The sequence below is a fragment of the Heterodontus francisci genome, chromosome 5 (genome assembly GCF_036365525.1).
Source record: "Heterodontus francisci isolate sHetFra1 chromosome 5, sHetFra1.hap1, whole genome shotgun sequence".
NCBI lineage: Eukaryota > Metazoa > Chordata > Chondrichthyes > Heterodontiformes > Heterodontidae > Heterodontus > Heterodontus francisci.
The window spans coordinates 88,642,591-88,660,401 of NC_090375.1; the positions used below are offsets into that span (position 1 = coordinate 88,642,591).

The 17,811-nt window shown below is 42.5% G+C and overlaps 1 protein-coding gene across 4 annotated transcripts in view; it reads left to right on the top strand.

Annotated features, from left to right (window-relative positions):
- The first annotated feature begins 4,099 nt into the window (after window positions 1–4,099).
- The window catches only part of tatdn1 (TatD DNase domain containing 1), a 67,877-nt gene continuing 54,165 nt past the window's right edge, over window positions 4,100–17,811 (top strand). Inside the window, exons 1-5 of one of the 4 annotated variants that reach the window (XM_068031740.1) lie at window positions 4,166–4,188; window positions 11,691–11,756; window positions 12,949–13,045; window positions 14,875–14,924; window positions 16,017–16,080. In XM_068031740.1, the coding sequence (XP_067887841.1) occupies window positions 13,006–13,045; window positions 14,875–14,924; window positions 16,017–16,080 (154 nt within the window). In that variant the 5' untranslated portion in view covers window positions 4,166–4,188; window positions 11,691–11,756; window positions 12,949–13,005. Of the gene's footprint in view, window positions 4,189–11,690; window positions 11,757–12,948; window positions 13,046–14,874; window positions 14,925–16,016; window positions 16,081–17,811 lie in introns of those variants that run through there. The other 3 variants (XM_068031739.1, XM_068031741.1, XM_068031742.1) reach the window with 3 other exon arrangements.

Sequence of the window (17,811 nt, forward strand, 5' to 3'; positions counted from 1 at the left end):
CTTTAGTAGATCTCACTAAGGCATTCGACAGCAGAGCAGGGCTCTACAAGATTTTGGGGACTTAAGCATCAAGAAAACCATGGTCATGGAACAAGGTGTTGTATCTCCGTTCCTGATCACACTAAAGACCACCCCACTGGAAGTGGGTTAGCAAATTCTGCTACCTCAGGTTCACGATGACAGACAGTCTGTCCCCTGATGCAGAGCTTGACACATGCATAGGGAAAGCAGCTACCACCTTTGGCCAACTCCCAAAACATGCATGGAATAACACCAAACTAAACCTTAGGGCCAATCTGATTGCTTATGTTCTCACTCAATCTTCATGGGGAAGGCCTTTGCTAGGGCCATAGTTAAAAGACTCCATCTACTTGCAGACCGAACGTACCAGGAAGTACAGTGCGGTCTCTGTGCTGGCAGATCTGTAGCCTGTGTTCTCAGCACCTTGCTGTATGGCTGTGAAACATGGGCGACTTACAGTTACCAGGAAAAGAAGCTCAATAATTTCCATCTTCGCTGTCTACGGCACATTCTGGGTATATCCTGGCAGAGCAAAATCACAAATGTGGCAGTCCTCTCAAAGGCAGAGCTCCCAAGTGTGTTTGCACTAATCAAAAATAGGCAGCGTTGGTGGATTTGGTAAGTCCACAGGATGGAAGACAGGCATATACCCAAGGACTTTCTGTATGGTGAGGTAGCCAGGGCCAGGCAACCAGTGGGGAGCACAAAGCTCTGCTTCAAGAATGCCTGAAAGTGTGACATGAAGGCCCTAAATATTGACTATTGCACCTTGGACTCACTAGCTGGCGAAAGAGGGAAATGGCAACACCTCTTGTGGACTGGTATGCGCCACCATGATGATCAGTGGCTACAGCAGCTTGGCAACAGGTGCCAACGCTGAAAGCAACAACCTAAAACGTCACCTAGCAGCTTTATACACGGCACTTGTGACAAAATCTGCTTCTCAAGGATTGGCCTTCACAGCCATCAGCAAACGTGCACCAAGAGAAGAAACCCCACCTAAATGGATTATTTGTTGCGTGTCCATCATCTCTCATAGATGGAAGGATACCAACATGATAGTCCCAGGTGGCGACGTATGCCTGCAGCTCACCAACCTTGTTTACCACACACAATGCATTTATGTACGTGCACTCCAAACCTATCTTACCCTGCTTCTCAATTGCCTCCTGTCTGATCTCTCCTATTTCTGAACTATTCTTTACTTTAGTGCTATTTGCCTCACCCAGTCCTCTGTACACCTTGGGCTGAATTTTGTTGAGATCCCGACGTCGGGCTTCATGGCTGGGGGATGGAAGATTGTTGAGGCAGATGTCTGCCACGGAGCCTGACGTAGGATTGCTGGGCCCAATCTTCCCGGCAGCGCGAGGCTCCGTGGCGGCCCTACCCTGCCGCTCGGCGATGGGACCCGACTTTAAATATTTAAATAAAGGACATGAATACATTAACATATCTTTCACTGCAATCTTGCCGGCTGTCCGTGATCTTGCGTGCAGCGGCCGGCACTCACGTACTTTCACTTTCTCGTTCAGGGAAAGCTGGCGTCACTGAGGTGGTGAAAGGGGAACTTAGGATTTTTGGTGCAGTCAGGGGGCAGGGGTGGGAACAGGGTCAAATCTGCATGTGTAGTGTAGGGGAGGGGGGAAGGGGTGACCTCTGCACTTTATGTAGTTGGCGGGGGCAAAGGTCACATATTAAATAGAAGTGTTTTTTTGGGGGTTAGGAGAACGGGCCAGCCATTTATTTTCTTTGCATGGGCAGGGGGTACAGGCAAAAAATCAATTCACGTTGTTTTTGGGTGGGGGTGGTGGGGTACAACCTTCAACTGTGCAGGTCTGGCAGCCCTTTAAAAATGGCGCCAGCTCCCGGCAGCAGGAGAATAAAATTCAGCCCCTTATTATTCCTAATGTTTCATCCTGGTGCCCCTCCCCTTCTAATGGAATCTTTAATGGACCTTTGTTGGCACAGGTAGGAATGGAACCAAAGCAGATTAATTGCACAAAAATTGATCATAAAAGAGAGATGATGCAAGAAGCTTGAGTGATCAACTGTGTTGATCATGGAGGGGTGATCAAGGATGACAGCACACCATAGGCATAAAGAGCATTGTTGGTGAATTTGACGAGGGCATTCTGCAGAAACTAGATTAAAGGGATTTGAAGAGAGAGTAATGGAAGAGATCTGCAAGGAGATAGGTAGCGATACACATTCAAGGACTTTAGAAGGAGAAGAGAGATAGAAATAAGGCGGTATTTGACAAAGATGGATCAGTGGGAATATTTTTGGGATGAGATCATGACATTCGTTTTGAAGGACAGGAAAAGAACCAATGTCAGGGTACAGAAGGTTGGTGATAGGTAATTGTTGTTATGACCGAGGAAGGAGGAGTGCACCGTTTATTCTAGTTCCATTTCTCCACAAGTCACAACATATATTTAAATTTTCCCACTTACCGATATGGTTAATCCTATACTCTATTTTTTCCCAGAATAAAAGGCATTAACCAGGTTTCTTTGATGAACAAAATTATCAGTTCATTATAAACCAAGTCTTACCCAGTAATGACGTAAAGCATAAACACACATTGAAATATTAAAGTTCCTTTTTTACCTTTACCCCTCACACTCATACACACACCCATACACCAGTTTACTGGGAAAATAAAAGGGATTTTCGTTCAGAGCTCTGTTACAGACAAAAAACCCCACTTGGGATGAATACTTGCTCATTCTTGAAGAAAACAGTAGATGAGATATGTTGTGTTTCAAAACTGGCATGCAGTCTAGCCTCCAAGTACATGTAGACGGGTCACTGGGATCTTTCAGAACAGTTCTTTCTGGCAGCATTGAGAATTAATTTAGCAGGCTTTTCTTCAAAGACAGAAGACGAGATGAGTTGCCACAGTGGACTTCTCAGGGTCTTTTAGAGAGGTGCTGGAAAGCTGAGCTGGGTTGTGGTCTTCTCTCCTTTGGGAATTCTCTCCTTCTTCTGCAGGCTTTTTTAAAGAGATGGAACAGTCTGGGCTGAGCTGGGATTCTGACCTATCGGGGGCACACAATTGACACTTCTCTGCACACATCTTTTACAGTTACCAGGGTTTCTGTTCTAGTTTTAGCTTGAGTCAGGTGACAACCAATAAATGTTGTTGCCCAACTAATTCTTTCAGTATCCTCTTGATGACCCTCTTGAAAACAAAACTGGTCTGACATTTCTTCGGCTTGACTATGAATTCCTCAAAAAAGTTTTTTTTTGAAAAACAGAAGCACTTTCATGACATTGTGTAATGAGGTGTTAAATTGAAAGGGGGTCAAGAGGACAACAGATGTTATGTTGGAAGGGGGCGGGGGTGGTGGTGGTGGTGGTGGTGGACTGGTTGAGGGCCTGACAGAGAAATAGAGGAAACGTTACATTAATGGTAATGAGGTTGGCACAATGACATGGGCCAAGGGACGTCCAGGGAGGGAGAGGAGGCAACTGAATGGAGGATCTTTGAGATGAAATAATTGAACAGCTTCTCATTTTGTGTTGGAAATGAAATTGGGAGGAACAAAGTACGGGGTTTAGAGAAGTAGTTTGTTGTCGACAAGATGAACATGGGACTTTCCTTGCCCACCTGCAGCAATGGAAGGGTTTGGATCTGGAGAGGGTCGCTAAATCCATGGTCACAGCCTACTTAACACCAGAAGGAACAAGAACGACATTCCCGGGAGAAGATAGTATTGTTCCACTTCCGAGTCAATTTGAGCCTTAACATATTACTTATAATCCAAGTTTAAAATCATTGTGAAACCAAAACCACTTGCCACCGACGTAAACTTATGTGAATGCACACCTAAGGAATATAGTAAGGAAATATTGTAAGTGAATCTGTGATCAGATTACACAAACTGACACAGATTGTAAACCGGTCTAAGTGCAGGATCCATCGATATTTTTGACAGATAATTTAGTAGGCTTCATTTGTTTCAATACGAACGAGGAATTGCACACTATTTATGGTCACGCCCTCCTCAGGTGCTGCTGACCTCTGGCTCCGGGTTCAAACTGCCCGCCATCCGGGGGGGGGGGGGTCAGAGGTCAGGGGTTAGTGCTGGGTGAAATAGTTCCGGGAGCGGATGGCGGCTCGTTTCCCCTTCGTGCGGAGGATGGGGCCCTTCACTTTCATCGGTGAGTGCTTGATGGAGAGAAACAGAGAGTCCCGGGCTGGGGGACATTTTATCTCAGTGGGAATGAGATCCGCAGCTCCAGCGGCGGAGGCCGGGCTTTGGGCGGAGCTCATCCGCTTTCCAGCTGCTCAGGTCGCCGGCGGAGGCTCCTCACTGTTTCAGTCAGTATCCCAGCGACAGCTGAACCTGCTAAGGATTGGTGACATTACCCCAACCTGGCTCATTAACCAGCGCGGAACCTCGACAGCTCAGCAACCCCCCCGCCCCCCCAAATTCCAGCATCAACTGGAGGATTTCTGATTTTGCTTTACTCAGACATGTAGTCCAGATGTTGATTACTCTTTAGGACATCAGTTCTGAATACTGCCCTTTATCTGTTTAAGCCATGTTTATTTGCCCTACTACCATGGTTTTATTTAGATTTAGATTTTTTTCCCGTTTCGGGATGTTGGTAGCGCTGACAAGTCTGTATTCCGCCACCTCCCCACGCCCGCCCCATCCCTATTTGTGCCGGGAGGAGGTGGTGGTGTTGAGGCCTTTCTTGAACGGCTGCAGTCTTTGGGGTGAAGGTGGTTCAAAATTAAAACCAAAAAAGTGCTGGAAGTGCTCAGTCGGTCTGGCAGAACTGATTCATCTGGTTCATTTCTGATGAAAGGTCACTGACCTGAAACGTTAATTTTGCTTCTCTCTCCACAGATGCTGCCAGACCTGCTGAGTATTTCCAGCATTTTTGGGGGGGTTTATTTCAGATTTCCAGCATCTGCAGTATTTTGCTTTTATATTAAAGAGTTCCAGGATATTGACCCAATGACAATGAAATGTGTCCAAGTCAGGGTAGCATGGGACTTGGAGGGAACTTTGTGGTGATGGTGTTCCTTGACATTGCTGATCATGTCTGTCTTGGTTTGTGGTAGAGCTCACATGGGACAGAACCGCTGTCAAAGTAACCTCGATTAGTTGCTGCAATGCAACCAAAAGATCATATATGTTAGAAACAAAAGTCATGTAAAAACAAAGACTAGACAGTAATGTAAACAGAATGGTTTAAATTGTGTTCTTGAAAAGATTGGCAGAGATGAGAGGGCCCCATACTGTTACGTCCCATCATTGCTTTCCCCCTAGCCATAGCTTTGTGGGTAATGGTGTTGGGTAAGGAGTTCCAAGATTAAAATCAAAAAAGTGCTGGAAATACTCAGCAGGTCAGGCAGCAGCTGTGGAGAGAGAAGCAGAGTTAACGTTTCAGGTCAGTGACCTTTCATCAGAACTGATCATCTGGTTCAGTTCCCATTAATGCAGCTGATAACATTACAGAAAGATGAATTTCAGGACCAAGGATATTGTACTGTAAAGATAGGCAGATGGAAATGGCTAGGTAGAAAAATATTAAGATTAAATAATTATTAAAATTCAAACAGGCTTTGCATTACAGCATAGGGTAGTGCGAGAGCAGGATATTACTACAGTATAGAAAGCAGCATATTCCTTTAGAGCAAGCATCAAAGGTTGTTTACAACAAAGCTATAGCTAGGGGAAAAGCAATGATGGGAAGGAACAGTATGGGGCCCTCTCATCTCTGCCAATCAGTTCAAATAACTGGGTGGTCATCAGCCATTAGGTAGTGTTGCATCCAGCAGGAAGAAAGCCATAAAGAAAATGGTATGAAGAGGGGTGCCATGTTTGTACTTGGCTAGAAAGAGGTCTCTCTCTTTCTTCAAAGCCCGGTGGTTTGAATAGGCGTGGAGACGTCATCTTCAGGGTTCCTCATTAAATCTACACACACACAAGTTTTAGACGTTAGGCTAATGTGTGCTGATCTTTTAGGTTGTTTAAGATTATTACTTTATTAATAAATTAAGTGAATTATCAGACGTATTGCTGTCTCTAGCTTTATGAATCTTTAAGGGGTAAAGGACTTATCCAACAGTATGCTGATGATGGAGGGAGTGGATATTGAGGCCAGTGGTATAATATCTTAAACTTCTAAAGGATCCCCTTCAGTCACCCTCTTTTTCAAGACTGAAAAGTCCTAGTGTTCTCTAATTATCCCTCATAGTTCGGTCTCTTAATGCTGCAGAGTAGCTTTGTTTTTGACTATATTGCTTGCTCCCAAGGCTAGAATAATTCCTTGTGGCAAGGTATTAAAACTCAATACATACTCAAAGTGTGGGTTAACTTTAGATTTGTAACAGTTCAGCATTCTACGTGACATTTTAAACCAAAATGAGTGGATGCCTTTCCCATAAGCGCAATTTGACATGCCGACGAACTAACTGGATGGAAAACCACATGGATACAACCCTTTAGCAGCAAGCAATTTTGAAGGCAAATGTTAGCCATTATTGCAAGAGGATTTGAGTACAGGAGCAAAGAAGTCTAGCTTCAATTGTATAGAGCATTGGTGAGGCCGCACCTGGAATATTGTGTACAGTTCTGGTGCTCTTGCCTGAGGAAAGATAAACTTGCCATAGAGGGAGTGCAGCGGAGGTTCACCAGACTGATTCCTGGGATGGTGGGATTGTTCTTTGAGGAGGCTGGCCTAATTCTCTTGAGTTTCAAAGAATGGGAGGTGATCTCATAGAAACTTAGAAAATTCTTAAAGGAATACACAGGGTAGATGCAGAAATGTTGTTTTCCCTGGCTGTGGGGTCTAGAACAAGAGGGAGCAATCTCAGAATAAAGGGCAAGCCATTTAAAACTGAGATGAGGAGAAACTTCTTCACTCAGAGGGTGGTGACTCTTTGGAATTCTCTGCCTTAGAGGGTGGTGGAAGCTCAGTCACTGAGTAAGTTCAAGACAGAGATTGATGGATTTCTGATTGCTAATGACATCAAGGGAAGTGAGGATGATGTGGGAATATGGTGTTGAGGTAGACGATTGTCGATGGTCTAGAATGGCGGGGCAGGCTCGAGGGACTGAATGGCCTACTTCTGCTCCTATGTTCCTATGTTTAACCAGAACTGAAATGCTGGAAACTGTGACTTGGTGCAATGCTGTCCTGGATTTAGTTTGGATCTGTCAAATGCTATTCGTTAGAAGGGGAGTCTCTCATTTTGGTTTTGATGTCCATCACCTTAGAAAATGGTTAAATGGTTGTGCTATCTGTGTCAGCTCTAAAATGTCTCTATTGCTTCCAATGTTGATAGCTCTGTATCTTTGAATATGTGGAGTATGTGTGATATACTGTATAACATGCATTTGTAGTTTTGTTTTGCACATATTTACAAATAATTCAACTGGGCCCAAATTGGTAAAAGTAGTCCATGCGCTATTGAGCCATGCAGATCTCACAATTGGATCCTGGGGGGGAAGTTTTCCCTGACAAGGAGTCCTGACATCATCCTGTCCTTTCCTGGGTTTCACCAGGCAGGATTGAAGGCGAGCAGGGAACTCCTTTGCAGCTGTTGGGTAAGTAATTAAAATATTCAAATAGGCCATTAAGTACTGTTTCAACCCTCAATCCTGACTTTCAACAGCCAGGGCACCTGTTTTCCGATTTGTCAGCAACTCGCCAGGGTGACCGAGGCCCAATTTATGCATAGTAAGATCCCACAAATAGTAATGTGGTAATGACCAGATATTCTGTTTTAGTGATGTTGATTGAGCAATAAATATTGGCCAAGACACCAGGGAGAACTCCTCTTTGAAGAGTGACATGAGATCTTTTATGTCCACCTGAAAGGGCAGACATTAACATTATATGCGAAAGCTGGCACTTCTGATAGTAGTGCACAGAGTGTCAACTTAGATTTTTGCACTCAGGTTTCTGGAATGGGACTTGAACTTGCAATCCTCTGATTCAAAGGTGAGAATGCTAATAACTGAGCCACAGCTAACACCTCAGATTGAGACCTTGTGCTTCCTAGTGACTGGCCAAATAGGGACATTGACAGAAGTCTTGTTGCAGATTGACATATTCTCAGCTTGAGAGTGTGTGTGGAGGCATCTGAAGAAATACAGAAATGGATTACAGTAGGAAAAAAGTATGCGAGGAAGAATTTATAAATTGTCATGGTGCTTCTAACAAATGAATAGCATCCAGGACGGGTTGCATCTAAACTGGAGGGGCACTAATATCCTGGCTGCAAGGTTTGCTAGCGTCACTCGAGAGGGTTTAAACTAGTGTGGCAGGGGGGTGGGAACCAGAGCAGTAGGACAGCTAGTGAAATAAATGAGGAGGACATAGTAAATAAGGCCAGTAGGACTAAGAGGAAGAGCAGGCAGGGAGATGTTGCTGAGCACAGCGGGACTGGTGGTCTGCAGTGCATTTGTTTCAATGCGAGAAGTATAACAGGTAAGGCAGATGGACTTAGAGCTTGGATTAGTACTTGGAACTATGATGTTGTTGCTATTACAGAGACTTGGTTGAGGGAAGGGCAGGATTGGCAGCTAAATGTTTTAGGCTTTAGAAGCTTCAGGCGGGATAGAGGGGGATGTAAAAGGGGTGGGGGAGTTGCATTACTGGTTAAGGAGAATATCACAGCTGTACTACGGGAGGACACCTCAGAGGGGTCATGCAGCGATGCAATAAGGGTGGAGCTCAGGAATAGGAAGGGTGCAGACACGATGTTGGGGGTTTACTACAGGCCTCCCAACAGACAGCGGGAGGTAGAGGAGCAGATATGTAGACAGATTTTGGAAAGATGTAAAGGTAACAGGGTTGTGGTGGTGGGTGATTTTAACTTCCCCTATATTGACTGGGACTCACTTAATGCTAGGGGCTTGGATGGGGCAGAATTTGTGAGGAGCATCCAGGAGGGCTTCTTGAAACAGTATGTAGATAGTCCAACTAGGGATGTGGCCATTCTGGACCTGGTATTGGGGAATGAGCCCGGCCAGGTGGTCGAAGTTTCAGTGGGGGAGCATTTCAGGAGCAGTGACCATAATTCCATAAGTTTTAAGGTACTTGTGGATAAGGATAAGAGTCGTCCTCGGGTGAAGGTGCTAAATTGGGGGAAGGCTAATTATAACAATATTAGGCAGGAACTGAAGAATTTAGGTTGGGGGCAGCTGTTTGAGGGTAAGTCAACATCTGACATGTGGGAGTCTTTCAAACGTCAGCTGATTAGAATCCAGGACCAGCATGTTCCTGTGAGGAAGAAAGACAAGTTTGGCAAGTTTCGGGAACCTTGGATAACATGGGATATTGTGAGCCTTGTCAAAAAGAAAAAGGAAGCATTTGTCAGGGCTGGAAGGCTAGGAACAGTTGAAGCACTTGAGGAATATAAAGACAGTAGGAAGGAACTTAAGCAAGGAGTTAGGAGGGCGAAAAGGGGTCATGGAAAGTCATTGGCAAACAGGATTAAGGAAAATCCCAAGGCTTTTTATACATATATAAAGAGCAAGAGGGTAACCAGGGAAAGGGTTGGCCCACTCAAGGACAGAGAAGGGAATCTGTGTGGAGCCAGAGGAAATGGGCGAGGTACTAAATGAGTACTTTGCATCAGTAATCACCAAAGAGAAGGACTTGCTGGATGATGAGCCTTGGGAAGGGAGTGTAGATAGTCTCAGTCATCTCATTATCAAAAAGGAGGTGGTGTTGGGTGTCTTGCAAAGCATTAAGATAGATAGGTCCCCAGGGCCTGATGGGATCTACCCTAGAATACTGAGGGAGGCAAGGGAAGAAATTGCTGGGGCCTTGACAGAAATCTTTGCATCCTCATTGGCTACAGGTGAGGTCCCAGAGGACTGAAGAATAGCCAATGTTGTGCCTTTGTTTGAGATGGGTAGCAAGGATAATCCAGGAAATTATAGGCCGGTGAGCCTTACATCAGTGGTAGGGAAATTATTAGAGAGGATTCTTCGGGACAAGATTTACTCCCATTTGGAAACAAACGAACTTATTAGCGAGAGGCAGCATGGTTTTGTGAAGGGGAGGTCGTGTCTTACTAATTTGATTGAGTTTTTTGAAGAAGTGACAAAGATGATTGATGAAGGAAGGGCAGTGGATGTTATCTATATGGACTTCAGTAAAGCCTTTGACAAGGTCCCTCATGGCAGACTGGTACAAAAGGTGAAGTCACACGGGATCAGAGGTGAGCTGGCAAGATGGATACAGAACTGACCCAGTCATAGAAGACAGAGGGTATCAGTGGATGGGTGTTTCTCTGAATCGAGGAATGTAACTAGTGGTGTTCCGCAGGGATCAGTGCTGGGACCTTTGCTGTTTGTAGTATATATAAATGATTTGGAGGAAAATGTAGCTGGTCTGATTAGTAAGTTTGCGGACGACACAAAGGTTGGTAGAGTTGTGGATAATGATGAGGATTGTCAGAGGATACAGCAGGATATAGATCGGTTGGAGACTTGGGCGGAGAAATGGCAGATGGAGTTTAATCCGGACAAATGTGAGGTAATGCATTTTGGAAGGTCTAATGCAGGTGGGAGGTATACAGTAAATGGCAGAACCCTTAGGAGTATTGACAGGCAGAGAGATCTGGGCGTACAGGTCCACAGGTCACTGAAAGTGGCAACGCAGGTGGATAAGGTAGTCAAGAAGGCATACGGCATGCTTGCCTTCATCGGTCGGGGCATAGAGTATAAAAATTGGCAAGTTTCATGTTGCAGCTGTACAGAACCTTAGTTAGGCCACACTTCGAATATTGCGTGCAATTCTGGTCGCCACACTACCAGAAGGACGTGGAGGCTTTGGAGAGGGTACAGAAGAGGTTTACCAGGATGTTGCCAGGTCTGGGGGGCATTAGCTATGAGGAGAGGTTGGAAAAACTCGGATTGTTTTCACTGGAACGACGGAGGTGGAGGGGCGACGACTTGATGGAGGTTTACAAAGTTGAGTGGCATGGACAGAGTGGATAGTCAGAAGCTTTTTCCCAGGGTGGAAGAGTCAGTTACTAGGGGACATAGGTTTAAGGTGCTAGGGGCAAAGTTTAGAAGGGATGTGCGAGGCAAGTTTTTTTTACACAGAGGGTGGTGAGTGCCTGGAACTTGCTGCCAGGGGAGGTGGTGAAAGCAGATACGATAGCGACGTTTAAGAGACATCTTGACAAATACATGAATAGGAAGGGAATTGAGGGATACGGTCCTCGGAAGTGCAGAAGGTTGTTGTTTCGGCAAGCATTAAAATCGGCGCAGGCTTGGAGGGCCGAATGGCCTGTTCCTGTGCTGTACTGTTCTTTGTTTTTTTGCAGTCTTTAGAAAGTGTTAGTCTTGACAAGTGGAAGGAATGTGTATTTTCGGTTGGGTTGGTTCCTATGATGATACTCAATGCTATGTGGGCCAATTCATGAAAACTTGTTAATGTGCTATAATTCTGAATATGTGCAGAAATCTCATAGAATCATTCACAGTACAAACATAAATACCTCTGAACATCTTTTTTAATCATAATAGATCTTGCATTATTTTAAATGTAAAATAATTGACTTTTATTTTCTCAGATTTTCCTTTTGCTTTTGTGTGTAGCCTTTTATTTGTCTATATTTTTGTTGCTGTTTATTTTCTGTTGATCTCTTCAAATTCTTTTATACTTGATTTCTTTTTAAACAGATATTGGCATAAATCTGACAGATCCTATGTTTCGTGGGATTTATCGTGGTACTCAAAAACATCAAGGTAAGTCTTGGCATGTAACCTACAGCGTCTTCATGTTATATTCAAAGAATAGGACCATCTAAACTTTTTGTGAAATGTTGTTTATCTGTTTGTGCATAGAAGCCTAATATGTTTAAAGTGTTATTTTGATTGGATGCTATTGAACCATGAAATTTTATGTATGAACAGTAAGCTAACCTTTTGGTCCCTTTTAATGGGCATTCATAGTGGTGGTGAGATAATAAGCTCCAATTTCATATTAGTTTATTGACTTGCTGAAAGGAGAAAAGTGGTGGGATTTAGGATTAAATGTACCATTGGCATATCCAGGAATTGCCACTTCAGATGATCAGGGATAAGAATTTTCAGTCACTTAGTAGACTTCTAGCTATTTGCTTTTGGGATGTGGTTGCCTGTGAACTTTTTTGGTTCAGTGAGAATAAAGGGAAAGCTGATGCAGTTCTGGTATGCTGGCACTAATATTCTTGGAGTGACCTCTAGTGGTAGTAAGAGTATCCTAACTCCTTCTATAGGTTTATCTTCAGTAATTCATGCTTACTTGCAAATCCTAAATTGACATGACTGTTAGCAATAGCTTGTTTTTTTTTTAAGGCGATAATAACCTCATTCAAATATTCTGCATTAAAAGAACAGTTTACACAAATTGGGGAAAAATACTGAAAATATGAATTACATCCAGTGTAAAGGGCAGCCATAAAGACAGGGCTAAATTGTGGCGAGTCGAAGAGACTTAGTAGTTGGCAGGAAAAAAGACAGAGGCGCAAGGGGAGAGCCAACTGTGCAACAGCCCCAACAAACAAATTTCTCTGCAGCACCTGTGGAAGAGCCTGTCACTCCAGAATTGGCCTTTATAGCCACTCCAGGCGCTGCTTCACAAACCACTGACCACCTCCAGGCGCGTATCCATTGTCTCTCGAGATAAGGAGGCCCAAAAGAAGGCAAATATAAAACCGCCTCTTTTAAATGCTGCCTGGTTAGCTGTGCATTCAGCTGGATTGTTTCTACAAGATTCTTCCAGATAATCTGGATATTCAAGTAAACCTACAATTTGAGCTGGTATTGCCCAGCTTTCTGACATTAATTGTACGAAATATGCCTGCTGAACAAATGTACCACATGCTGTTCGGGTGTTCACTCACCAGAGTCAGGGATTCATCATTAAAAGAGTCACTGCATTTTGTTTACTGTACAGAAAAAGTGCTCCGGAGGGAGATGTACTCATTTCTTTACAATTAGGCTGCATTTGGTGATGCTGCAACTACAGAAGGCGCACTTCCTTATGCAGGCTGGTAAGAATCCTGCAATTTAATGGCATATTCTGTATGGTTTGTGTTATTGTAATTGATCCCTAATAATTGATCAAATTTGTCTCATCGCGAGATTTACTTTCTGCCCAGGGCTGATTTAAAAACAGAGGTCAACTCAGGGAAAAATTGAACTCCTCTCAGCACTAATTCATATACCAAATCGACGAGGAAAACTGTGCATGTGCGGCAAATGTGTGCATGCGCAAAGATGCCAAAGGCACCTGCAAGTTGGTCGTGGGAGATATTAGTGTTTTAATTATCTCCCAGCTGGTCATACAAAAGGTGGCATAGTGGTTATGTTACTGGACTGACAATCCAGCGATCTGGACTAATGATCTGGAGATATCAGTTCAAATTCCACCATGGCAGCTTGGGAATTTAAATTCAGTTCATTAAATAAATCTGGAGTAAAGAGCTAGTTATCAGTAATGTTAACCATGTAATGACTGGATTGTCATAAAAATCCATCTGATTCACTAATGTCCTTCAGGGAAGGAAATCTTACATGGTCTGGCTTACATGTGAATCTTACCCGGTCTGACTTATCTGTAATTCCAGCAATTTGGTTGAATCTTAACTGTGCTCTGAAATGGCTTGCCACCACCTTTTCAAGGGTAGTGCGGGAGCAGGCTTCGCCAGTAACTCACACATCCTGTAAGCGAATAAAAAATAGATCACCTTTGTTTCAGCTAAAGATTGGATAGATAAACAAATAAAAAGATAACGGACTTGCTGGAAATCTGAACTAAAACCAGAAAGTACTTTTAAAAAAATTTGTGTGGCAGTGAGCTGCCTTCTTGAACGGTTGTTGTCCTTGGGGTGTAGGTACAGTACAGTACTGTTAGGAAGGGAGTTCCAGGATTTTGACCCAGTGACCATGAAGGAACGGCAATATAGTTCCAAGTCAGGATGGTGTGTGACTTGGAGAGGAACTTGCAGGTGGTGGTGTTCCCATGCATCTGCTACCTTTTTGTCCTAGAAATACACAGCAGGTTAATCATCTGAAAAGCCAGGCTAATGTTTCAGATATGGGCTTTTCATCATCAGAATAGATGAAGGGTCTACCATAAAACATTAGTCTATGTTTTCATTTTTCAGATGCCTGTGGGCCTGCTGTGTATTTCCAGCATATACTGGTTTTATCCTTCCTTAAAATTCTTCTTTGCTGTCCTCTTCACTTCCTGATTTCTATGCTTTGCTGCTGCATTTCTTCTATCTAGTTTATCCTTTAAATTAAGCTTTATCTTTGCCTATTTGTCTACTTAACAATAACTGCATTTCATAATTTATTGCATGTGAGGTGCCTTGAAACATTTTTGAGAGAAGATAAGCTGCTTCTTAAATGCAAGCCTTTCCATTTCTAGTTGCCTCCCCATCACCTGAAAAATGATTAAAGGATTAAGGTTCTGAAATAATTTTGAAGTCTGACAGGAGGATAGAAGAAAAGGAAAAGTGAAGAAAATAATATTTATTCAACTGAGTGTTGAAAGAGTAAAAATTAGAGCGATAAAGCAAATTGGGACAAATTCTAGAAATACATCGCATCTCTTGAAAAAAAACAAAGCTGCATACTTTATTTGCAATTGCTGCTCAATGTGTGGCCAAGAATCCAGATAGCCAGCAACTTGGAGCCTCCAGTATTTTGAGAAATTATAAGGTCTTCGCTTCTTATTAACTTATATTATTAACTTAATTACCTCCTGTATTAAAAACATTATTTAATTACCAGGACCTTTGGACAGTCAAAGCACCTGATCACTTGTCTTGACTGAGAAGTTATAGACACAGAATCTGTTTGTGCACTCTTACAGATGATTTTTTGGATGTAGTACAGAGAGCTGTCAAAACTGGAGTTCAGAAGGTAAACAAAATTCTCTTTATGTCAAGGAGAAAAGAGTTTTCAAAATATTGTTTTTTTAAATCCTATTTGCATACTGTTTTGAATATTGGGACAAATTAAGATTGAGTTACCAGATCACTTAGTAAAGTTAAAGCAAATCCTAAAGGAATACACTGAATTTTGGAATACCTGGTCAAAATATAGCAACAGGCCTCAACTGCTAAAACTGTACAGTGAGTGAATTGCAGCAGCTGGGACACAAATTGTGTTTTGGGTATCAAAAATCTGAATATTCTGTTTTCCATTAAAATGTGGGCTAAGTATCAGCATTTAAAAAAAATTTTTTTTACTTGTATCTTGTGTAAATGCCCTTTTCACTGGTTGTGCTTGGTGATCTAGTTGTGTGTTGAGTCTGAATTATAATTTAAAGTATTTGGCACTTGTGGTATGCTGCATACATTTATTATGTATTAGATCCCACAGGAAATCAGATTTGGTTAATTGTCTGCCATGGAATGCAGTGAGCACAGAATTCATAAGAATTGTATTGAAAATTATTCTCGTATCTTAGTTTAGTTTAGAGATACAGCACTGAAACAGGCCCTTCGGCCCACCGAGTCTGTGCCGACCATCAACCACCCATTTATACTAATCCTACACTATTTCCATATTCCTACCACATCCCCACCTGTCCCTATATTTCCCTACCACCTACCTATACTAGGGGCAATTGCTAATGGCCAATTTACCTATCAACCTGCAAGTCTTTGGCATGTGGGAGGAAACCGGAGCACCCGGAGGAAACCCACGCAGACACAGGAAGAACTTGCAAACTCCACACAGACAGTACCCAGAATTGAACCCGGGTCGCTGGAGCTGCGAGGCTGCGGTGCTAACCACTGCGCCACCCAATATCTCTCAATAATTATTTCCCATCATAGTGACAGGATAACAGTCCGGTTTCCTAAATGTTTTGTTTATATTCTGTAAGTCATTTGCATGTTTAAAAATACAGGTTTTCCTCCAGACAAGTATAAATGGGTAAAATTGTTTAAAAAAGTGCACATTGTACATTTAATCTTTGTCTTGGCTAATATTTTTTCTTTCCTTCAGTTCATGATTACAGGAAGCAGTTTGCAAGATAGTACAGATGCACTGGAACTGGCAAAGACAAGTGGTAAGTTAAGAAACCTGTTCTGCTGCAATATTTCTCTTGAAAATGCACCACGGATGTATTAATCTTGTTGTAGAATTCAGTGTAAATTTAATTGCTGATTTAATTTATTCTTTAGATTTAAACTGTTCTAAGGAACAATTCTCTTGTCTTTGGCCTCCTTATCTCGAGAGACAATGGGTAAGCGCCTGGAGGTGGTCAGTGGTGTGTGGAGCAGCGCCTGGAGTGGCTATAAAGGCCAATTCTAGAGTGACAGGCTCTTCCGCAGGTGCTGCAGAAAAATTTGTTTTCGGGGATATTACACAGTTGGCTCTCCCCTTGCGCCTCTGTCTTTTTTCCTGCCAACTGCTAAATCTCTTCGACTCGCCACACTTTAGCCCCACCTTTATGGCTGCCCGCCAGCTCTGGCGAATGCTGGCAACTGACTCCCACGACTTGTGATCAATAGGGTTATGGAAAATATGGAACAGCTAATTAATTTGTGGGTTTTGAACTGTGAATTAAGATATGTTCCTTACCTCTATACACTTCTGATTCCCCTTTACATTTACAATATGGAAAAATGTAGTGCACCAGAATTTCTGCATAATTTGAAAGGTTCAAACTTAAATTGTAATTCTAATATTGCATTTTGTCTGCCATCAAGCCTGATAGCAATTTGACAAAACATGAAAATAATTTGTGCTCAAATCGACCATTAAGTGTTGAATCTTATCTTATTTTGGTTATATATTTGTTTCAAAAGATTTTTTATGTGAAATCAATTCTACTGAAATGGAATGGGTGCTGTGGCAGCTTTAATATACTATACATTTGAGTTTTCTCTTAGAAACTGAGACTTTGAGGAATGCCATTGTTACCATATTTTCCTCAATACCGATAGCCCATTTTAGATGGACAATTCTAATGGATAGGCCATCTTCCTAGCTGATGTGTGCAGGTCAATGATGTGTGCCAGCTTGGCTCATTTGATAGTATTTTTCTCTCTAACTGCGTGAGGAGTGTTTGGGTTTGAGTCCGCTCCATGGTTTGAGTACGTTTTCCGGGCTGACACTGTATACCAGTACTGAGGAAGTGTTGCACTGACAGAGATGTTGTCCTTTGGATGAAACATTAAATTGAGAATGCCTGTTCTGGTCATTCATATTCTAACCCTTGGGACTATTTGAAGAGGCAGGAAATTCTCATGTTCTCTTGATCAAAACTCCTCCCTTAACCTACACCAACAAAAAAATAGATGAACTCACTCACCTCATTGCTATTAATGGGATCTTGTTCTGAATGAAATGTCTGCCTTGTTTACCTATCTATTGGTCATTGTAGTTCAAAGTATTTCATTATAAAACAGTTACCTCAAAGCACTGCAGAGAGATGTTCCAAGATGCTATTTCAATGCAAATATTTATTTTTCTTTCTAATTGTAAAGGTGCATGTAACATGCCAATATTATTGGAAATATACAGAAGTGCTGCTACTGCTCTTCATTGATAACCTCACAATTATGTTAGTGATGTGATTTATTTGCCTGAAGGAATATCAGAAAAATATTTGCAAATAATAAGTGTCTAATGGCGAAGTACCATTTTTGTATAGTGCTGTGGCTGTGGTGACCATTAAGTAACTATTTGTTAAAATTGTAAATTTAGGTATTCAGTTTGAAGAATGATGTGTATTGAAATATGCACTTTGGTTAAGGATGCCGCTTTACTGCTGTTTTGCCATCAGTATGAAATA